Genomic DNA, 23,505 nt, shown 5'->3' on the forward strand with positions numbered 1-23,505 from the left:
AAAGCTCTCATTTCTCAAGGGCTGGGGTGGGCTGGCTGCCGGTGGGATGGGCTGGCAAGCTCGTCTGCACCAGCTCCTGCCAAGCGGACTCGGGCCGGTCCAGCCTGCGGGGCGGGGAGCTCAGGGAGGCTCGTCCGCTGACGCGGCTAAGCGGCCTGCACGTTTAGAATCCAAATGCGCCTGCGCGTTTGCACTGATTGTCGATCTGTCCTCTCCGTATTCTAGCTTTGACCACTGTGTAACCCACAGCCTGCGTTGTGGAATAAATGATACGAGCAAATTAAAAAGGCACAGTGTGCACCGAGGGGACTCGTCGGGCAGTGGCTGTGATGGTCCAGGGCCACTCAGCTCCAGCCTGAGTCACCTGCAAGGAAAACCACTTCTTGCCATCAGGGGTTCAGTGATAGGAATGGGATTTCTTAAAAACCAAAACTGACAAATATTGTCTGGCTTGTACTTCTGGGCAGGAAGGAAGGCATATTTTTCATAGAAAAAAAAAAAAGAAGAAGAAGAAGAAGGGGATGTTTCCAATATCAAATGGTGGCCATGAGAGTTTTCACTGACCATTAATAAGTGACTTTTTATTTTCAAAATTAGAGTTCAATACGGTGGTCCAGAAATCACTTTTATTATACTCAAGGGCCATGATGCCTCTACCTCAGGGATCTCAGTTCTGGTGAGAGCAGTGGTTTGGGAGGCATCTCATGAAACACCAGTCGGAGCAGAGTTCCCAAAGGCCAAGGTGGCCTGACGGTCACCTCGTGCTACCAAGCACCGAGCAGCCAAAGCCTGTAAGCAGGGCGGGGGTAGGAAGCCACCAAGCAGCACCCTAGCGCTCTAGGCTCTGCGCCCCTGTGCCATGTTCTGAGAGGAGGCCGCCTTCCCACGACCCCCGCAGGATAACAGGGCCCTAGCGTGGTCTGGTCTCTCACCCGCCTAGGGATCAGCGGACGACTTCCATTGAAAATAATGGAAATTCACATTGGCGCACTTTTGATCCTGAAAAGGCAAGTCTCTTTTGATCCGTGAAGATATTCTTTCAGGCCAGGACGGGTAGGGTGGGGAGGAGAGATGTTTAAAAAGGAGGATGATCCATTTCATCGAGCCAAGAGGCTGGGCTCGTGGGGAAGTCGGGATAGCCTACACTGCTTCCTGTGGAGATGTCAGAGGTGGGTCCCCCAGCCATGGCTCTCAGCGTCTGGCTCACTCCCTGCCCCGCATGCGCAATGATGCCCAAATTACTGTCCACCGTGTAATCCAGCCCATTGAGCAAAGGAGCGTGGGATGGCAGGGACGATATGGAGGAGGGAGACTGGGGGACTCCATAGGGGCTCCCATCCCTCAAGTCCTGATAGGATTGTCCTGTCCCGTCCATGGAGAAGCTCCCATTCATTAACTGTCCGCCTGTAACGTCCCCCACGTTGCCATAAATCCTATTGGTGTGGCCAAGTTCTGAGAGAATTTGATCCTCTGTGGACAAAAGAATGGAGATTTATTGTCAGCCGCCAGGACTCCGGTGGTCCCTGTTCTTCACAACCTAGGAATACACGTGACCATGAAGGCGCCCAAGGGAGGCCACTGCCTCACTGCCAGGCACGTGTCAGATGCCACCACCATCCACCTGGCAGCCCAAGACCGACCCACGGAAGAAACACCTGCAGAGACTGCTGGCAGGTCCCAGGGGGCTGGACAAGTGTCTGGTGAGTTCGCTGGTCCCATGTGGCTCATGGACTAAGCTACACTAAAGCATATGAATGCCTGAGCTTTGTGGGTCATCCGTCAACGCCCCTTCCTTCTACAAATGGAAACTACGTGCTGACAGGATTTCATCTAAGAGCTTTCAGGCTGGGACAACTGCTTGGTTTCTTTGGTTGGGAAAGAAGACCCATGTGGGGCAGGTAGCTGAGGGCCACTCTCGGCATGGACACAAAATCCTTCTGGTCTACCCGGAAAAGCGGTTCAGTATCGAAGGACTCGGTTTCTCTCTCTCTCTCGAATACGCTCTTCACTGGGGACAAAGTATTGACTTGATTAAGGCAAATGGGTCTTCTTGTTTCTTGTAGAATTTCATTAAGGGCTTCTAACGGAACCTGTGCTACCCGGAAGAATGCATCTCTCCAACAGAGGCGAGCGGTTTTAGTCTTAAGAAAGAAGAGTTCTGTAGTTACCCAGAGAGATCCATGACATGTCAGCCTGGGGTCCCACCTGCGCCCAGCAGAAAAGAGCTACAAAGCAAGACGCAACGATCCCGCATGTTCCAGACGTTGATTCTGGCAGCCCGGATCAGACTAAATGGCTTTCCTAACTCCACCAACACAACGGGAAGGGGAGCACAGGCTCTTGACCCCTTCCCAGGACCCCAGAGGGCAGACCTCCCGAGTAAGCAACAGTCCTTTCAGGGCACCGTGCTCTGGCCAGCTGGTTCCATCTTCCGCCCCACGAACTTCCTTCTCTATTCCCACCCTGGGCCCGTGCATCAGCTCCTCTCAAGCCTCCCCAGACTAGACGTCAACACCCATTCCTTCTACAAGCTGCCCCAGGTCTGCCCACCCCTGCCCCCCTACCCGCCAACTCCATCCAGAAAATGAAAAGGGGGAAAGAGCTCATGCTCTTTAAAGGGGAGCAGAATGGTGAAGGCTCGGCTCCACTGGAAAATGGCCATTATCTGGCCTTTCGCCTACACTTGTCATTCCATACGACCCTCTGTGGGTGCCACAGGCTCCCTGTGGGGACAGTCGTGACTTCCAAGTGTACAACTGTGCTGAGCTTCACCCAAACACATCCACAGTCGGTTGTGTTCATCAAACCCCACAACAGCACTGAGATGGGCAAGGATGTAGTTGTTCCCCGCTTACAGATGTGGAAACTGAGGCTCAAGAAAAGCGAATCGATCTGAGAGAGCCACAACTGGCAACCAGATTTCTGAGCCACCCCCACCCCACCCACTGCTTATTCTTTCTATCCACCCACAATAGAGGACCTTCCACCGCTGAGGACTCAGTAAATGAGAATAGTTACGGCTGTTTGCAAACAACCTTGGGATCCCAGACATGCAGCGATTTGCCATTTTGCTGACACATGGACTTGAATGTAGCGCATGCGGCAAAGCTTCTGTGCGGGGGCCAGGATGGAGTGAGCGGTGGGGAAGGGATTTCAGAAGTGAGACCTGTCCCCATCCCACATGGGCTCACTGTGGTGCTTTCCCAGGGCAAAGGGTCTCCTGAGCACGTCCTCCCCACCACCAGGAGACGAGGACAGGGGCTGCTCCAGGGGATCATGGGAGGAAGGCCAGGGTCCCCCCAAAAGGGAGGGGAATGCAGGAGAGGGACCAAGGACTGGGGCTGAGACACGGCTGTCTAGTCCTAGCTGCACGGGCCAGTGAGAGAGCCCCAGTCCGCAGGAAAGGAGGGGAGGCCTTGGGGCCCCCGGTCCTGGGGAACCCAGCTTCCACACTTCAGCAGCAGAGCTCTCTTGTGTCCTACTCCTTGTCCCATCTGAAAGGGCCACTGCCACCCGCCCGCCCCCCTTCACTGCAAGTCACCGGGAAGAGCCTGGCTTCAGGAGGCAGTTGTCCAGGCCTCAAGAAAGATCCCTCCTGCTTGTCGAGAACTACTGATTCCCGGGGGCCTTTCCTAAGGCCTCGGCCTCGCGCCTGCAGCCCTGCTCACCTCGGAAGCTCAGCTCACTGTCACTGACCCCACAGTCCTCGGCAGAGCTCTCCTTCTCCTGCTTGCCGCCGGCCCGGCTCCGCTTCACGCTCTTGTAGAACTGTCCCCAGCGGTGCCGCCCCGCGTCCTTCTTCAGGCGCTTCTCCTTGGCCCTTCGGTTCTGAAACCAAACCTGCCACACGAGCACAAGGGACCCACTCGGAGGGTGTCCACCGCAGACCCAAGGCCCCCAGGGTCCCCAGGACAGGTCGCTGGAGACGCACGGAAGCGTCGGTCGAGCTCAGGGCCTGGAGTGTGATGTGCCCACTACTCCCTCTGCCTCCGGCTCTGCTTCCACAAGCGTCCCCAGGTCCCAGCTCCCAGGGCACTCCCTGAGCCTCCCTCCTGCACAGCGTAGATGGCACAGATCACACCCCGGCCCAGCGGGAGGGCTCAGGCCTGGGACCCCCAGACGGTGGAGGCGGCCAGGGGCCCGGTGTCTCACCTGAACGACCCTCATGTCCAGGCCGGTCTCGGAGGAGAGCTGCTCCCTCACGTGCCGGGCGGGCTTGGGGGAGTTCTTGTAGGCGCTCTTTAATGTCTCCAGCTGCTTCGCGGTGATGGTGGTTCTGGGCCGCTTGGCTCCGGCCTCCGAGTCGTCTGCAGGGAAGACCACTCCTTACCGGGTTCTGCCTGCCCCAAGCATCTGGGGCTCATCCCCCTCCCCCTCTCCTCCTGCAGTCTCGCCCACCGTGGGCAGAGCCATGGGGAAGAATGGGGAACGACCCCCCACGGAGCCCACTCCTCACCACAGGCCTTCCCGAGTCACGGAAAAGTGAGGACAACAGTCCCTCGCTCTGGCCCCCGCCCCGCCCGTGCCCCGCCAACCCAGCCACACAGGGGCTCCCACCAAACGGAAGGGGTACAGTTCCATGTGCCTCCGTCACGGCACACACTCTGGCTGGACGTCCTGTGGGTGGTGAGGGCAAATGACACACGAATGACGTGTGCTCTGGGCTGCCCCCCAGACACCTCTGCCCCTCCTGCCCTCGGGAGCCCTCCACTTCCCAGGTCCCTTTTCGGAGGCCACCCTGAGCTCAGAAGGGATGACCAGTGCATTCACTAGTCATCTAAGCAGCATTCACCCATCATGGGTCGGACCCCGCTATGGGACGCACTGTCAGTTGAGTGGATCAGACACGGGGAGGGGAAGTGTCAGACGAGGGATAGCATCAGCGAGGGCCAGTGTGGCCCCGCAGGACTTGCTTAGTGCTCACTGTATGCCGAGCGGAAAACGAGCTGCTTACTCGGGGCCAGAGTCAATATTTTTTGAAAACCACTGGTCTGAGGAGGGTTCAGGACAACACACTGCCCGATCCCAGTCTTCCGTGGATTCTGAGCAGATAAGCCTGGAGTTCCCGGCGGTCAGAGGCAAAGACCGGGACGCGCCCAGGAGCACACAGCCGGGGCAGACGGCTTGTCTCCCCTCCCAGCGCTAGACCTCCACCGTTCCCTGCAGGGCACCCCGAGTCCAGGCTGCCACTGCGTCCCTGGCTCTCTGGGTCTTCTGGGTTCCCTCTCTGGGTCCTTTAAAATGTCACTGCTATATTCCTACCTTCCTTTCCATTTAAGAAAACCCTCTCTTAGGACCAATAACAGCCAACATTTGCTAAGCACCTACTATGTGCCTGGCGTGATCTGAGAACTTCATGTGCAAACAACCCTCACGACAATTTGGAAAAGTGTTTCTTGCAGCTGGAAGACCTGGGTTCAGCCTTCTTGCTGAACGACGGAGTGACGTGGGCGAGTCCCCTCCCCGCTCTGAAGCCCAGGGCACCAGCGCCTGCCCCAAGGGGGTGGCACATGGCCCGAGTCCCCACGGCAGTCACGCCCACAGCAGAGGGAGGACGAAGTCCCCAGTTGTCTCCCCTTGGGCTGTTTTCTGCTCCAGCAGAGCCATCACTGTCCTCGATCCCCTGCCACCCGTTCCCTCTCTGGAACCCTGCATCCAAAGAATAAGGTTTCCAGAGCCACCACGGCAGAGACTGAGGAAAACCTCCAAAGTTCTCTACTTTAAATTCTATCGAAAGGAATCCGTCCCTTCTGCCCCTATTTATACAGATGACAGTGGACAGCATTTGATGCAATATGTAATAGGGCACTTTGAATACATCTCTACGGTCTTCGGATCTAAAATGTGAAATAATGAAACCAGCAAAAAAATGTGATTCCTCAAGAACTGTCTAATTTTTAAATAAGCCAGCCTAGTGATTTTAGAAACTGTTTTCACCACCGCCACTGGTATCTACCCGCCATCCTGGGTTGGTGGCCCAGGAGCTCAGAACTGCTGTCTTTGTGCACAGGACTTTCTTCCTGTGATTATGGGGACTATTACGCTGTTATTTTAACATTCACTGTTATTATAATTTAAAATCTTTTTTATATCCTATAACAATGTCATCCAAGTATTCATTAAGTAGTGGTGGCAGGGCTCGTGCTGAAAAATGTACCCAAAAATCAATAACTTTGGTACGGAAGTTAAATGTGATAAAACGCTATGAAGAAGGCCAAGAGAGACCATGATATCCTCGGCTGTTAATTTAGGAGAGAGCATTCTGCAAGGTATTAGAGATAGTGCTGAGAAAATAAAAAGTAGCATTAAGGCAAAGATACACTTCACCGGGTATGGATTTATGTGCTTCCAGAATACATCCCCCCCCTCCTACTTTTTACATTAATTCCTATGGGAAAATTAGTCTTAAAATATGTTGGTTTTGAATTATGCAGGGTCTCCTAGCACTTGTCCCTGGCATAAAATGCAACCTCATTATATTGAAAATGCAAATATCCAGGGAGATGTAACAAATGAACAAAATCATTCACACTAAGGTACAAATAGCTGATATTAGGTCCTTTGTGTAGCCCAAGGGGAGGGAACTGTAAGCCTGAAAGAGGGTTTAGATCAGCAAGGAGGAGTTAAATCATACAAAGAACCAAATGTCCCAAAGCAGACAAAGGTCCCCGCTGCACTCAGGTCGCCCGGATTTCACAGGATGGACTGGCCTCTACCCCACCGGCAGCCGGAGGCAGGAGTTGGGAAAACTGTGTGACCTTCGGCTACCTGAAATCCTAAAGCAAATCTCCCCCCTGTTGACATTCCTCTTCCTCCTGCCTCTCACCCTCATTCAGCCGCCCTCTCCCTCTCCACAGGTGTGTCCTATGCAAACCTCAGGGAACGGCCCTGTGTGGCAGGTGCTACTCCCCACCCCCTGTACGGAGGAGCTGAGAAGCCAAAGCTCAACCAGTTACACAGCTGGCCAGGGGGCCCCCAAGTTAGTGACTGAGCAGAGATATCCACCAGCCTCTGATGCCAAGTCCCGTGTCCTCCAGAGCTCTGGTGCGGCACAAAGAATCCCCGGTAGAAGTGTTGGCTCTGCCGTCACTCCTGCCTCCCAGCTGGTCTCCCCCACCTCTTGAACCATCCCCAGCAGAGGTGGGTGCCAGGCCGTGAGTGCTCAGGGTCTAAACAAGGCCTCTGAGGATGAGAGCAGCCACCGGCCCGGAGGGAGGTCACACATTCTTAGTATCTCTGGGGAAGGACATCAGAGTTCCAAAGGCAGCTTGGGATCTCTGAGCCCATCTGCTTTGATGGCTTATCCCTGACAAGATGCCCTAATCTTCTCTGACATCATAATTGACTCCAAAGCAGCAGCATCGGGGGAGCTTTAAGGAACCAGAGCAGATGAATACGTTAAGGCAAAGAGCCTGGGAATGGGCTTGCCGAGGCTCCCGGGAAGAGGAGGACGGGGACTTGAAGGCCTGTCCATCCCAAGAGGCCAGCACTGTGCGGGTTTTGGGAGAGGAGGGTGGAAGCCTCTGATTCAGGCACCCCTGCAGTGGTGTCCCGCTCCCCTCCCACCAAAGCCGAGCTGGGCTCCAGCTGCCTCACCAAAACGGCCCGTATACCTCTGCCTCCTCGCCACCACAAAACCCTCAAATTCATTTCTCCGTGTATGGATCAGATCTCTGTAACGCATGGGCATGGGGGGCCAGGAAAGATCTAGAAGGAGATGCATGAAATTGTTTTTGCTTTTTTTTTCCCCATCAAGCCCAGCGCCGTTAAGAGCTGCTTTTTGCAGTAACACCCTGAGTTGATAAAAACTCTAGTCAAAGGCAAATGACCTTGATGTTTGCGAGTTTGTGCGTCTGAGATTCCCAGGTAGGGTTTGGCTAAATGCCAAGTCTGGAGCCAGGGTGAAGGGTGCAGCACCTGGGGGCACAGCTGTGAGTGAGCAGCCGGAGGTGGGGCTCCAGCGGAGGGAGCTTGGCCTCCCTGTGGGGCCGCAGCCCTGTCTGGAAAGGCCCTGGGCTGCTCGGGAGCGTGGCCCTGGAAGGCCAGAGCAGCTCACCCTGGGGCCCTGACATCAGGGCCAGCCTTGTGGAGGTGTCCACAGGGCAGACCCCGTTCAATAGGCCGAGGGGGCTGAGGGAGGGCAGGGTGAGTGGAACGTTCTGTGGCTGACTGGAGTCTCTCAGAGTGTGAAGACTGGCTCCTGCCTCAGGGACTTCAGGAGACACGAGGGGTCCTCACCTCTCAAGGAAAGGGGAGACCCTGCCCTCGACAGGCCTGCAGTCGGAGAGGGAAACAGAAGTGTGAGCTGACATAGGCCTCACTCCGGCTCTCAGGACAGAAGCCTTTGAGGTGTGGGAGCGCCACGGTTCACGTGCACCCCAGTACACAAGACTGCGGAGAACCCGGTGTCCACGGTAGACAGCGCCCTGTCCCAGGCCCCCTGCCAGGCCAGGAGCCACTGCCACGAAGAGCACAAGGTCCTGACTGTTCTTCAGCCGTCGACTGATGTGGGGGCCAGGCCCGCTCTCAGGCCCCGTCACCCCACTGAGGCTGCGGCGAGGCCAGCCAGGGCTAAGGGATGGGGGGTGATGGGAACCGTCCCGCAGGGGTCTGCGGAAGCTTCTCAGAGCGGCAGGTGTGCGCAGGGCTCCAGGGGAAGGGCAGCTCGGTGCTGGCAGGACGCGCCGGAGGGCTCGGCCTGGACCGAGGTCAGCAGCAGGCCCGGCTTACCGTTCTGCTTGGCCGTCTCGTAGTCCTCCTTGCACACCAGCCGCCCGTCCTCCATGAGGTAGAACTCGTCCCCCGTGGCCAGCTGCCGGTTACAGATGATGCAGGCGAAGCAGTGCAGGTGGTAGACGAAGTCCTGGGCCTTGCGCACCACCTGGGTCGGGGGGATGCCCTGCTGGCAGGCCGTGCATTTCGTGCCGAAGCGCCTGTCGGGGTAGCATGAAGGGATTAGAGCACAGTGGGGAGGGGGGACGGTCCCCCACTTCCCATCATATCAGCCCCTTTCCCACCCACCACTCTGTGCTGTCCATGTGCATCAAGGCCTACGTCCCCCAGCCCCTGTGCGTACAGTCCCTCGGTCCCCGCCTAGCCCCATGGCTTTGCGGCCCAGGTTCTCTCACCACCGCATGAAGAGGCTGCATCAGAGTGAGTTTCCAGTGCCTCTTCGAAGGCCAACATACCTGGGCTCCCACCTGCCCGATCCATACGCCCAGTTCCCTCTGAGCAGGCTGCGTCAGCCTCTGCACCCTGGTCTGCAGCTTCCGGTGAGGCCTCGACAACCAGCCCCACCGTGCAACCACGTGTGCTCTGGGCTGGTGTGCAAAAGGCATCCAGCGAACACCTACCTCTTCACATGCTCCCATGAGGGGAGCGAGGAGACCCCACATGCCGGTGTCCACACGGCAATCCTGGAGAAACCTGGCTATGGCCGTAAGAGCGGGGCTCTCCCAAAAGCTCCTCTCTCCTGTCCCTCCCCTTCGTCCCGCACACACCAAAGGCCTCCAATGCAGCCTCCATCCCCTTCCCATGCACAGCCCCTGAGATGCGCTGGTCTGAGAGCCCAGGAATCTGCATTTTGCACACCCCTGCACCACTCTGGGCAAGGAGTCTGCAGACCTCAGTTTGAACAGAGCTTCCTCTGTTTGCTCTCCGGTCTACACCTTTGCAGGCCAGCACTGAGGCCAGAGGAAGGCACCTGCCCCCACCCTGGGCCCAGGGTGGGAAGTGGGGAGAAGGAGACCCACTGAAAGTAGGTTCTAGTGGGATCACTGAAACCCACTTCCCCATGCCATCCAGGTGGTCATAGAGGCCAGAGGCGAGCCTGGGGCCAGTGTAGACACGGGTGCTGAAAGGGGGTACTCCCCGGCAGGTGAGCCCTGGCTGCTTCGGGAGGGAGGCGGGAGGGATTAGAGAGGCAGGGGCAGAGTTTAAAACAGCAATCAACCTAATTATTCATGACATTTCACACAGCAGAACTTTATCTTCTTCAGGATGAAAGACTTCGCCTAATGGATCTGGGGAAGGTTTGATTTTAATGGTCCTTTTAACTAATGCTTATAGGCAGCCTGATTTCCCCTGAAAGGACAGTACATATTTCATCCACATTAATACCAAATAAATTAATTATGGTCATGGCTATCATGATGAATCCCAGATTAATGCAGAATGATGGGTCTCTTATGCGGTAATGATACCTGCTGGGGGGCGCCAGGGGCCCGGAGCGGGCGCGGCCAGCTGCTGTTTCGGGAGCTCCCCACCCAGCCACGCGGTGTCGCAGAGAGAGACGTGGGGGGCTCCAAGTCTCGAAGTGTGGCCCAGGGGACTGCTCTTCTGAGACGAGATCTGAGAAGAGTGTTGGGGTGTGAGGAGCTGGGGCACCTGGCTCGGAAGGACCCCCAGACCTTGCTGTGGCCATGGGAGTGGGGGGGCACAGGAGCAGGCCTCCAGTGCAGGGTTCTCCAGCCCACAGCTCAGTGTGGACTCTGCAGACTACCCCCGACTCATCCAGAATTGTGCATCATGAAGGGTTTCATCAGATTTTCAAAGGGGTACAGGACCCAGAATCAGAGCTAACACTTGTTGAATGAATAGATCCGCTGATGACGAACCGCACTTTATAGAGTATGTACACAGAGATGGCTAAATCTGAGGGTGGAGAACAAAGCATACGGTCCATTCTAGAAAGTTCTACACCTCCCAGAATCCAGGTGAAACGAGGCTTCTTCCACAGCTGCTGTGTAACCGGGTCACCCACGTTAAAGAGGAAGGCAGGCAGGCAGGCAGCCGGTTCTATCCCCTGTGAGCAGGTGCGTGCGTGTGTCTAAGAACAAAGAGAAAAGAAGTCTGTGTGTGCATGTGTCTCTAGTGTGTGTCTTCGAAATGCCTGCAGTGTGTGGATCCTCTCTAGGCCAATTCACAAAGCAAGTGTTAGAAACGAAATCGCGCCTTCAGCACGCTCCCCGCAAACCCTCTAGCAGAAAACACAAAAGTCCAGTGTCCACATCCTTTGCGGCAGGTGCCAGAGCACAAGCAGCTCCAGAGAAGAATGAGGTTTTCCAAAAAGCAAGCCTGATCTCGTGGAGGGGAGGAGGGCTGAGGGGAGGCTCTGGAACAGAGGAAGGAACCCTCTGGCAGAGGACCACATGTCTCCCCACGAGGAAGTGGACTGTGGCTTTCAGTAACCAGAAACCCGGCTGACACCAGAGCCCCAGAGACATGAAAGATAACGGGGGTATAAATTTAATCTACATACCGACAGTGATTCATGCGTAAGGGGGGCAAGTGCACAAGAAAAATGAAAAATAAATGGACTTTCCCACCAGCGTTTTTTAGCAATTGAAGCAATTTTCCTGATTGTGGGATTTATACCGATAGTAAGTGCGAGTTGCTCCTTATTACCTTTCTCCCCTGGAGCACAGCCAGCGGGACCCTCAATGAGGGGGCTGTGTGTACCCCTTTGACTCACAGGGCTCCCCCACCTCGGCCCCACCCCAAGGGGTGCCCCTGCGACCCACTGGTCAGAGCCAGTGGCCTCAGAATAAGGCACCACTATGGGGGTGTACACCCAATGCAGACACTGTCCTAGGGCTTCCAGAGCTCAAAGCAGCCCGAGTCACGGAGGAGACGGCCATGCCTGGACGCCTAGATGACTTGTTCCATGACAGGCCGTAATGAGACGGCCATAGTTCAAATTCCCTGGTCCAAAACAAGGTCAAACGGTGAACTTGGCCGCTGCACAGAGAGGCAATATTTCAGCAAACTGAGCACCGTTGAAGGATGGTGGGGTGGGGCAGAGCTGGACACCAGCCAAGGAAGAGGTTTCTGAGGGATTTTCCCGGTCGGGATACTACCTGGGGTACTACCAAGATGAAGGTTCCCCCTCCATCCTGCCCCCGGGGCCTACTGTGTGCAGGCCCTGCTCTCTCAGTGCACCTGCATCACCCTGCTTGCCAGAAGGACAGGCTGTCCGGTCCGCCCTGCCTGGCCAGGCCTCCAGGGACAGCGGGTCTCCCATCTCCCAGGGAAGGCAGCTGGAGCCAATCCAAGTGACAAAGAAAATGCAAGGAAGGACTTGCTAATGGCCCCCAGCGCTTTCCTTCTCAGACCAGCATCACTGGAAATTCTGTCCTCCTTGCCCGGCAAACAGCAGGCAAGCACCGATGCTGAGTGAAGGAAGGCGAGAACGCAGGGGTGCGCCTTAAAATGTGTGTCTCAACCGTCTGGGAGGGACCAGCCCAGATCATGATCCTGCCCCTCCCACCAAAAGCTTCGAGAAAGGAACAGAAACCAAACCAGGCTGCAGTGAGGCCGCCACGGAGGAAAACACGAAACTCTGCCTCCCACTCCTGCCGTCCTCATGCTCACTCCCCCACGGTCACGTGCGTGCCCAGCAGCGAGGCGGGTGTTAGGATTCCTCCGCACAGACCAGAAGATGAGGCTCAGATCCGGGTTGGGGGTGGCGGCAGCCACACGTGAGAAGAGCAGGGCCAGAGCTCAGGCTTCTGACCACTCAGCTGGCACGTGGCAGGTGTCACAGGAGACATCCCCAGGGAATGCCGGTGCCGCTACCCCGAGAAGGGAACCGGGCAGAGGGGCATCCCCAGCTGCTCCGAGCCACAGGGCATGAGGCTGCCAGCCCTGCAAGGCAGGGGCTGCCCTGGGAACCCTCACCCCAGGGGTGTCCCTCCAACACACCAACTGACCCTGCTCAGCTCCTTCCCTGCTTCTGCCCCAGGGGTCGGCATGATGGGCCTGGCCAGCGGGCTGGGGAAATGCACCAGACATCACAGCCGACAGCCAGGAGCTGCCCCTGACCCTGGGAAGGGGGCCAGGCCTGTGTCCTTGGCCTCACCCTTGGCTCCTGGGCTCAGCCTGAGTTCCCGTCTGCCCATTTCTCTGTCCACCCCTGCTGCTTTTGACAGGCCCGGTGGGGCCACTCTGCAGGCCCAGGACAAACCTGAGGGTGTCTGGATCCTGCAGGAAGAGGGCAACAGGCAGGCCCTGCAGACACGCCTTCTAGAAACAGATGCACGCAAATCCCATGGCACACCCTGATTTTAAGTCCTGTCCCAGGATGCCAGGGTCCACATTCTCGGCACGGAAATACGACTCATGGAAGCACCTACTGTGTGCCCCTGTACGCACATCCTTGTGCTTATCCCTCCTCATGGTGATCATGGCCAGCCTGACACCCCCCACTGCAGCCCCCGATGAATTTAGCTCCTGTCCTTCCTGCCATCATGCTTGCTGACTTCACAGTCCACGCACCAGTCCTTCCTGCCCCTGCACCCTCCATTCTTGACCTCTTCCTCAGAAGGTCATGGCCTCTACTCTTGCTCGGCCGCTCTCTTCCATGGTCCACCCAGCTCCCTCCCTGCAGCACTGACTCCCACCGCTCAGCTGTGGCCAGATGAGCTAATCCCTTCACTGCCCACAGGTCCTCACTCGTGCCTCCCACCCTGGCTTCCTCCTTACCCAGCAGGCGTCAGTCCATCCGTCTGTCTGTGGTCCCTCTCATGAATCCTTCCCTTCCACACACCCCCACCTCCCCAGCCTGCTCTCCACCCTCAGCTGTCTCCACCCAGCGCCTGACTTAACACCTCCCCGACTCAGTTTACATTTGTGATCAGAGACTCGAGGGGGCCTGAGGAGCCTCCACACTTCCCTAGTCCGTTCGCTCTGCCGTGCTCCCAGGCCCCCCTCCCTCCAGCCCCGCATCTGCAGTCCTAGCCCACAGCTTCCCATTTCCCAGACAAGGCCCACCATGTGCCCCCATGATCCCATGCAGCCACCTTCTGTCCTGCCTTCCCTCCACCTCCTACTGAGGAGCCAGCCATGCTCCTGTTCGAGGCCGACCATCCACCCAGGCACTGAGTCCGTGTCTTCTTGGCCCATAATTATGATCAGTCCTCCAGCAACTGTTCCTTTCGCCCCCACATGGTTAATTTTCCATATTGACTTGATCTTCCCCAGCAGTGTACAAGCATGCTCTTGTTTCTGCCACTTCAAAAAATGTCTTGACCCCACATGTCCCTCCAGCTACCACCCACTTCTACTCCTTGTATAGGGAAACTCCTCAAAAGAAGGGTCTACATGCAGAGTCTCTAATGCCCCCCATTCCCACTCCTTGAATCCACTCTGATGGTTAAATTTTTTTTTATAATTTTTTAATTTTTTTTATAAACATATAATGTATTATTAGCCCCAGGGGTACAGGTCTGTGAATCACCAGGTTTACACACTTCACGGCACTCACCATAGCACATACCCTCCCCAATGTCCATTGATGGTTAATTTTATGTGTCAATTTGAGTGGGCCACGGGATGCCCAGATATTTGGTCGAACATTATTCTGAATGTGTCTGTGAAGGTGTTTTTGGATGAGATGAACATATGAATCAGTAGGTTGAGGAAAGCAGGTTGCCCTCCCCATTGTGGGTGGGCCTCATCCAATCAGTTGAAGGCTTGACTAGACCAGGAAGGCTGACTCTCCTAAGAGTAAAAGGAAAGTCCTCCCACCTGACTTCCTTGAGCTGCCACATTGGTTTTTTTCTTGCCTTTAGACTTGAACTGAAGCATCAGCTCTTCTTAGCTCTCCAGCCTGCTGGCTTTTGGACTGGATTTTACACTATCAGCTTTCCTGGGCCTGCAGCTTGCTGACTGCAGATCTTGGGGCTTCTTAGCCTCCAAAATCGCAGGAGCCAATCCTTATAATAAATCTCTTTGTCTTACACACACACCCTGTTGGTTCTGTCCCTCTGGAAAACCCTGACGGAGATACCCTCCAATCAGGGTACCCACCCACCAATCAACCCAAACCGCCCTTGCCAAGGTCACCCATGACCCCAGCATTGCAGACCCAGTGGTCAGATCTCTTCTTCCCTGACCTTTCAGTGGCATTGGCTCTCTCGCTTCTCCTTAGAACACGGCGCTCACTGCACAGTTCTCCTGGTCCTGCCCCTCCCCTCTGGCAGCCTCTTGCCCAGACCTCTTGCCTAATGCCAGACTGCTCTATCCCACTGCCTCCTCGGCCTCTCTGCTTGGATGTCCACAACCAAACTCCTGATCCGCCCCCCCACCAGAATCTACCTCCCTTCAGAGAATGGGGATTTCGTCCTTCTAGTGACTGAGGCTGAAACCTTGGACACTTGCACCCAGTCTGTCAGCACACCTTGCTGGTACCACCCCCAAACTCAATCAGAATTGGACCGCTTCTGACCATCTGCAGCGATGCCTCCCTGGTTCAGACCACCATCACTCCTTGTCCACAATTCACAGCATTCCTGGCTTTAGCCCTTCCCCCACACAGCGGCCACAGTGCTCCCACCTCACTCCCCTCCTCAATACTTCCCAATGGCTCCCCCTGGCTCAGGGTCAAAGCCCAAGTCCCTTACTAGTCCCCAAGATCCTCCACAATGATTTAACCTCCTCTCCTACCGCTCTGCCTGCCCACCGGCCCACCACCCTGGCTCCATGCACCCAGGATGGCTTCCTTCCTTGACTTAAAATGCTCTCTCCCAGATACCTGCATGGCTCACATCTGCATTTTCAGCAGGTTGCCCCTCACGGGTCGCCTTCTCCAGGGGCATTCCTTGACCAGCCCTGCCCTGGATCCAGCACTTACTACTGTATCTCCAACGGATGCACTGTACAGTTCTTGTGTACCGTATCTCTCCACTGCCAGCAGGCGAGCTCCATGCCAGCAGGCCCTGGATCTGTTTGGTTCACCACTGAGTCTAGCACCCGCAGCAGGACCTGCCTAGGGCACATGTCCCTTGGGTAGCTGGTGAATAAACAGCAAGGACCTGTGCCGAAGGCATGCAGTAACACACGTCCTCCATCTGGAGGAAACTAGTTCAGAGAGGGAGATAATGTGCCAGAGACCACACAGCCATGAATGGTAAAGATGGGACTGGAACCCAGTGCTTTTTCTTACATGGCCGTGGGGAGGCAGTCGGGGAGGGGCTATCCCTGGCCCCTGCCAGCCTCTGCTGGGGGAGGGAGGGGCTGTCACGGCGCAGTGCCCTGTCCCAAGGAAACAAAATACTGCATAACTTAATTTTATGCTTTAATTGCTTGGAGGTGATTTACAGCAAGCTGTATATTTTTTTTCCAGCTGACACTTCCCTCCATGTATTTCTTTTATCCATCACCACACTTGACAGGTAAGTTGCTGATATTTACTGTTACTGTATGTACCAATATTTCCAACATCTATCACCACCCCAGCCATGTCACGGGCACATAAAGTTCTGCCCACAAATGGTCAGCCTTCTCCAGAAAGAGACAGGGGCTATATTTGGAGAAGGCCTGACGCCAGAAAGTGTCAGAGCCTTGGGGAGGGGAGACACAGCCCCCCACAACACACACTTACAGCATGGACACCTCCCAGACCCACTGGAATGGCCCCAAGGTGCTCTGCCTTTTACTGGGGGGCTCGGGGGTGCGGTTAAAAATGCTTTTCTTGTTAACAAACGTTCAGTGTTATTCTGAGATGCATCCTGCCAGAAAAGCTTTAGAATCCGTGACCTAGTCCAGCCCCCTCTTTTTACACAGAACAAAACCAAGGCCCAGAGAGGGGTAGTGACTTGTCCAAGATCACACAGCTCGTTTAGTGGTAGAAAAGTGGCTAGAGCCCAACTCCCCCTTTCTCTCAGCGGTGCTTCCCCTCCTTCCCTGCTGGAAGTAGATTCATTTCCCAAGAGGCAACGGACATCAGATCTGGACCCGACCCTCTTCTACAAGGGTCCAGCCCATCTCCCTTAATCTGGGTAAACACGCATCTGGCCCGTGGTCTCAGGCAATTTCCTGTGAGCAGTGTCATAGGAACCACACAACAGTCCTCCCGGGTAGATAGGCCATTCCCTCTCCACAGATGGGGACAGGCTGGGATCTGTCGTCGTCGTCTGGCCCAACCACACCCCCACCCCCGCCCACCCCTGCCCTGCAGCCACCTGACCCACTAACTCCAGGCTAATTCCTCTCTATGCAGGATTCGCTCGCCTGACACCGAAGCATCCAATGGCAAAAGCCACCTGGGATGTCTGCTTAAAAGCAGACAAACCACCCTGACTCCCGATTCCAGGCCCCGAGTCCACAGGTCAGCAAAGCCCCCAGAAGGCCCCCAAGCCGCTGTGACACGGGCCCTTCAGAGAGGCCCCGTGCAACAGATGTTTTCGGGGCTCCCGGGGCCTCCACCCTTGCTCGCTGACTCTCTAATCCCTCAAGATCCCAGTGGTGGTGAGGTAGGCACTGTGACAGAGAGTGGTAGGGACACTCAGGGACAAAGGCCCTTCCAACCCCTCCAGCCAGACCGACCTGCTGCGCTGACACCGTGCTCCCACCCCAGGGCCCAACGCTGGTCAGGCCGGGCTGCTGGGGACAGGGCCCCTGGAGCCAGACCCCGACTCATACAGGCCCCTTATGTGTGACCGCGGCCAGAGAACCCGCAGAAAGGGACCCCATCTGGCAAGTGCTGGGCAGGGCGTTTCAGGAGCCCTGCCAGGGAGAAGCTTCCAGCGCCACGGAGGGGCGGTGACGGGCTGAGAGAGGGCACAGGCAGTGGAGACAGAAAGAGAGGGCATTTGGGAGCTGGGAGCGTGACTAAGCACCTGGGATGGAGGTGAAGGAGAGGGAAGGTGGTTGAGCCCCAGCAATGAAGGGACCAGGCGCTACCGCTGTTGGCCAGTGTCCTTTCCCGGGGTAAAGAGGAAGCTCCACGCGTCCCTCTTTGCCTGGGGACCCGCGCCCCCGGCCTAGATGCCAGCTGACTCACAGGCTGATTTGCAACTCCCTGGTTCCAGATTCCCCAAGGCCTACAAGTCTCTGGGATGCAGGTCCCACAGATGTCAGGAGGCCTCCGCCCCAGGCTGGGCTCCGGGAGGTGGGGCTGGCACAGCTAAGGGGAGTGCTGGGGGGGGCGGGGGCGGGCAGATAATCCACAGACTCATCACCGCCAGATCTACAGCCTCGGGTCCCAGGGGGAGCTGCTCCACTAAGTAATTGCTTCTGCCTTGATTACAGGCCGTCGCAAATGACGGTGGGCCTGGTCCCACCAGTGTGTTTGACTCTTACAAATGTCCACATGCACAGACACTATCTGGAACATCTGATCGTTACCTTAAAAGGTTTAATTTGCTTAGCGAGGGAATTAGACTATAAACTATTAAGAAATTATGGAAAGTCACACGTCAAAGAGACCCTCCCCCTGTGGGTTCCCTAAGCACATTTTGCTAGAGAGAGAGAGAGAGAGAGAGAGAGAATCTGTGTGTGTGTGCACGCATCCACACAAAGGTGCGTAGTTTCCAGAGATAACGCTGACTTTACAAGGACCTTGTCAAGTTGACTGGACCAGCAACCAACCCCAGAACTGAGGTGGCCTCTTCCTGGGGTGACAGAGTAAAGACTGGCTAGAGGCGGTCACACAAGCACAGGCTGGGCCCCCCATCCCCCTCAAGAGCTGGGCCCCTGCTCTGGAAAGTGAGGGCTTCGGGCAGAGCCACAGAGCTCTGGACCACACAGGGAGGGATGGCACCCTGGGTGGGGAGAACTCATGGGGACTCCTGGCACCACCCCCACACCCACAGGTGTTCCGATCACCAGACCTGACATTGCCACTGGACACAGGCCACGCCTCCCACCCCCTCAGGACCCCCACCTCGCCTGCAGCCTTTTGTCGCCTCTGCCCCCAGGAAGGTCCTTCTCTTTCTTCCCCACAAACATCCACCATCATGACCTTAATAAGAATAGTCCCTACTAATGATGACACCCAGCACCTCATCCTACTCAATCCTCAGAACCCCAGAAAAGTGGGGATGTTTATTTCTCTCCCCCTTTCAAGGCACGAGACTGAGGCTCTGGGGTCAAATGTCCCGGGTCACACGGGAGCGGGTTTCAGCCCCTCTGGGAGGCCCCCTCACGGGACGGCTGAGCATAGGCCTCTGCCCACATTACCTGATTTCCTGGGGGCATCTGCCCAGCTGATGGATGGAGGCCCTGGTCACCAGAGCGGTGATGGGGCCAAGGTCACCAGTGAAGACCAAGCCGGAGCCAGTGAAACCACCCTACGTTCTGGCCAAACGCAGAGCGTGCTGGGGGTGAAACAGGCTGTTCTGAACTGCGGGGATAAATCAGCATCTCCGGTCTCCCAAGGACGCCGCTTACCTGCCCTTGGCTGACAGCCTCGCTCACTGCCTGGAGATTGACTGGCTGGGGGAGGGGCCCATGAGGAATGGTGCCTACGACCGGGCCTGGCTGGGGAGCAGCCCACCCAGCCCCCCGCCCCCCACCGACAAGCAGCCTTCTCTCCCACTGGGTCCCCAGCAATGACCATCGCTGCCCGCCACGTCGATGGAGGCCCCAGGGGCAGGAAGACACCCCCAGAGACGCTGGAACCCCCTGGAGTGGCAGTCACTCATAGGCCTGGTGCCGCAAGCCTGGAATGTTCTGGGAAGCTGTGCTTTACCTAAATGCTGCACTCTGTGACCCTGTCGCCGTGTTTGTCTTCAGATTGTAATCACTGCTGGTTTGTTTCCCAAACCTTCATGCAAATCCCCATGGCATCTATGGCCCCAGAGCACTGAAGGGTGCCCTCCCAACTCTCCCAGACTGCCCTCCCCCCTCTCTGACGTTAAATGTCATCTCAACAGGAAGGTCTCCAAGCTGGGGGCTGGGAAGGGGGAGGAGGGAGGCCAGGAGAAGCCAGTACAGACCTAGCCCCGAGGGACAGCTCTGACAGCCCGGCCTTCCAGGGCTGTAGGTCAAGTGGCCACACGTCAGGGCCAGAAACCCAGACACTGATCAAGCAGCCAGCATCCAGCTGGACATGGTTTACACGCTACTTCCTTCCCGTTTCACAACAGCTCTGTGGGTTACCATGAGCGTCTTGGAACAGATAAGGCAATGACGTTCAGAAAGCCCTAATCACTTGTTTGCTGACAAACAGCTAGTTCAAGACAGGACAGGAATTCAACTGAGCACCGTCTGGGTTCAACAAACCACTCTGTTCATAAAATAACTCCCTTTCATGAAATGTCCCTGCGTCCAGGGTTGTTATGATAGGCGCCATGAGCATTCTCGCTTTTTCTGAAGAGGACACTGGGGTTCAGAGATGTTCAGGAACTTGCCAAAGGGCACCCAGCTGATGCTGACAGAGTCAGTACTTGAACCAGTTGCTGGAGCAGAAAACCTGTGCTGTTCACTGTGCTCCAGAGGAGAGGAGATGCCAGACATGAGGAGGGGACCCAGAAGCTCTACTCCCAGACCGCCATCCCCACTTCCGGCCCTGGTCTCTTGGCAAGGAGATGGGGTCCCTGAGTCAGGCAGGACACACAGTCCAGAAAGGACCTGATTAGCAAACGCAACACAAGGAGTTACTGGCTCCTCAGCTTGTGATTCTATTGTAATAGCCTTGGGACCACTGTCTTAGTCAACTCACTGCCTCTTCTCCAGGTCTCAGAATTTTATTTCCTCTGGAGAAAGGCAGCCAAAGACCCAAGAGGCAAAACCAGCGAATAACCCAAATCACCCAAAGTTATTGAACAAGACAGAATTCAACAGCTCCAAGAGGAAAATGCGACAACCACAGAGTACAAGCTTCCAACAATCCTCTCTTTGTCTGGGCCACATCAACATCGCCCTCTGCTGTCAGCCGCCAGTATTACCGCATCTCCTGGGCGGACAGCCGGTGGAAGGCTAACCTCTCCCCACCTCTGAGGTTTTACACACCTCTAGCCGGGCACCCTTCACATACAGTCCTGATTCAGAAGACTTCACACAGAATAAAGGATACCCCTTAGAGTGGTGCAGAGCAGTGGCCCTGCCCCTTGCTATGGAAAAGAGATTTAAAATACTGATCCTGAAGCTTAGCACCAGAGAGGGGGTCAGGGAGGTCCAAGCCCCCTGAGCAGGGCTATGGGGCACTTATCAGAAAAGGACAGGGATTTGTCTTTCTTTTTTCTTTTTTTCTTCAAGGAGCACAGAGAAGAGAGTCTCCCTGGCTCTGAGCAGGCCTCTTCTGAATCCCACAGCTGAACGATCGGAGGTCTGGCAGGTGAATTCAAGTGTACAGCACCTGCCTTCCCTTCTGCAGTCCCGTGTGGGACCAGGGAGGGACCTGAGGCTCCAGCGCCTGCTCTGCTCTCCAGCCCTGCCGTGTGCCCTCTCTGCTCGCGTGTCCCCTGCTGCGCCATCTGCCAGCAGGTGCCTGGTGACTTTTAATGAGCAGTCACGGGGAGAAGCCCACTGGCTCTGCCACCGTGTTACAGGCTGATCCCCAAGGGGACAGCAGTTCCCAGACCCTGGGGAGGAAGGTGAAGCCAATCCGACCCTGGAGGACTGTGTCCCTCCGTGTCCTCCCCGAGGACTGTGACGGGCTCCACCGAACAGCCGCCGTCCCGAAGAGCTGTGTGGGGCCTGACTGCCTGCAGGGCCAAGTGTCCCTCCTGAGAGGGCCTCAGAGTGGCCCAGTCTGCAGGTCTCAGTGACCCTCCATCAACAGCAGGCAGAATCACCTCAGCTTGAAATTTGTCTCCACACAGCCCCTCTCCGTAGAGGAAGGACCCGGAGTCAGCCCTGACTCTGCGGCCAGCTCCCCTACTTCACAAACAGATCCAGCCCTGGGGGAGGGGGGTCCTTTTATGAAGCAGAGCAGTCCTGTGGGACGAGGAGAGTAATTGTGACTAAATCACAGGCCTGGAGCTCCGTCGGTTAGAGGTCCGACTCTTGACTTTGGCTCAGGTCCTGATCTCCATGTTGTGGAATTGAGTGTCCCCCCCCCACCCCGGGCATGGGGCTCTGTGCTCAGTGGGGCGTCTGCTGGACTCTCTCCCCCCACTTCTGTCCCTCCCCTCACTTGCACGCTACCTCTAAAATAAATGAATACATCTCTAGATAGTTAGATAGATAGGCAGACAGATAGCTGAGGCACAGGCCTGTGCATTTCCCAGGCATCCTGGGCCTTCACAACTCACAGGACAGCATGTGAGGGACAGAAGGAACTAGTCAGCAAACAGGCTGTAAGTTCACTACGGGATCTACTCTTCGTGGCATCAAACCTAGTGACAGTCTGTGGGCAAGGCCAGGTGCACAGGCCATGCCGGGGACAGAAAAATGGAGAAATAAATCTTTCCTTGAGCCAACAAGGAAGATGAAACAGGTCAGGAGGCGTGAGCAAACACGAGACAACTCACACTGAGTCACGGGGAGAGAGAAGGGGCCGGTGCCCACCGGCGGAAGAGCGGGACTCACAGCCAGGGAAGGATGGGGAGACCTCGAGAGGACAGACTTCATCCCTGCAGGACAAACTAGCCTGGGTCAGGGCCTGCCTGGGGAAGGGGGCAACCCGCTGAGGGGCATCAGCACCCAAGACCGTGGTGAGGTAGGACTAGAAGGGAGTCGGGGTACAGGGAGGAAGGCTCTGATGGCACAATGCATCTGGAATATTCTGTGGGTAAGGGGGCCCTGCTGAAGGAGCTAGGGGCCAGGGTCAGCTGTGAGGATGGATGCTATCTGGTGGGGAGGCATGTGGGCTAGAGGAGGTGGGAGGTTGGTCACGAGGTTACTGCTGAGCAGTGCTCCAGAAGGATCCAAATGAGGGCCATGGCACAGGGAGGCTAGGGAGGCAGGAGGGCAGGGCACTGGCCTGAGTGAGTAACTGTCACTGTTACTTCTAGTCTTGGGCTGGTGGCTCATCGGGCTGTGCTAATCCTTCCCTAGCCTGCACCCCAGGGCCCCTTCTGGGTTTAAAGGGACCCCTTTACTCACTACTTGTCTCAAACCCAAACCTACACTTGAGCTGCTACCCCCTCTGTTCCCCAAACCCAGAGCCAGCTAGTCAAGGTCCAAACCCCAGGAGGGGCTCAAAGGAGCTTCTCTGGGAACAGAGTCCTGTGATCCTAATGGGTTTTGCCCGCACCCCAGCCAGTGGTCTGAACACCTACCCTGTTCCCAGCTGGGCAAGAAGGTCATACCCCTGGGCTCACTGAGGCTTCCCAAAGGTACACAAATGGGGGGAGGATGGGTCCCAGACCCTGGAATGCAGCTGACCCAACCCCAAGGCCAGGCCCACCCACCTGCATCCTCTTGCTCACACACACACACACACACACACACACACACACACACAGAGGGAGAGAGTGGTATATTTTTGGCCAAAGTGTGATGGTGCCCATGAGTGTGGCCTTCTCAACACAAGCCATGGGGCAGAGGAAGCCCCAGTAGAGACCACTTTCATCTTTAATGTGCTTTTCAACTCCTAATGGGCAAAAGAAATTTGAGAATCCTCAGAAATTCAGACCACTTATTCCCCGAAGTTAAACCTTGGGAGGATTAGGGAGAAACACGTTCTGTCTCCAAGACTGGCATCTCTCCCCCTTTGCCCTCCCTTTGTGCAGAACACACCACCTTGAAAGGATGCACCCCTCCTCCCTGAGGCTTGCTCATTTGTGCCAAATGTTTGCAGGCTTTGATAAGCCTCCCCAGCAGTCCCGTCCCCCTCAG

General features: G+C 56.2%; 1 protein-coding gene across 1 annotated transcript in view; it reads right to left on the reverse strand.

The window, feature by feature from the left end:
* Window positions 1-924: 924 nt before the first annotated feature.
* The window catches only part of LHX4 (LIM homeobox 4), a 34,992-nt gene continuing 12,411 nt past the window's right edge, over window positions 925-23,505 (reverse strand). The window contains exons 4-7 of the mRNA XM_032862565.1: window positions 8,731-8,933; window positions 4,153-4,307; window positions 3,669-3,840; window positions 925-1,470 (exon numbers count right to left, since the gene is read on the reverse strand). Of these exons, the coding sequence (XP_032718456.1) occupies window positions 1,076-1,470; window positions 3,669-3,840; window positions 4,153-4,307; window positions 8,731-8,933 (925 nt within the window). The 3' untranslated portion in view covers window positions 925-1,075. The remainder of the gene's footprint in view (window positions 1,471-3,668; window positions 3,841-4,152; window positions 4,308-8,730; window positions 8,934-23,505) is intronic.

This window comes from Lontra canadensis, unplaced genomic scaffold (assembly GCF_010015895.1).
Source record: "Lontra canadensis isolate GAN:19392208 unplaced genomic scaffold, GSC_riverotter_1.0 scaffold24, whole genome shotgun sequence".
In the NCBI taxonomy this organism is placed as follows: Eukaryota; Metazoa; Chordata; class Mammalia; order Carnivora; family Mustelidae; genus Lontra; species Lontra canadensis.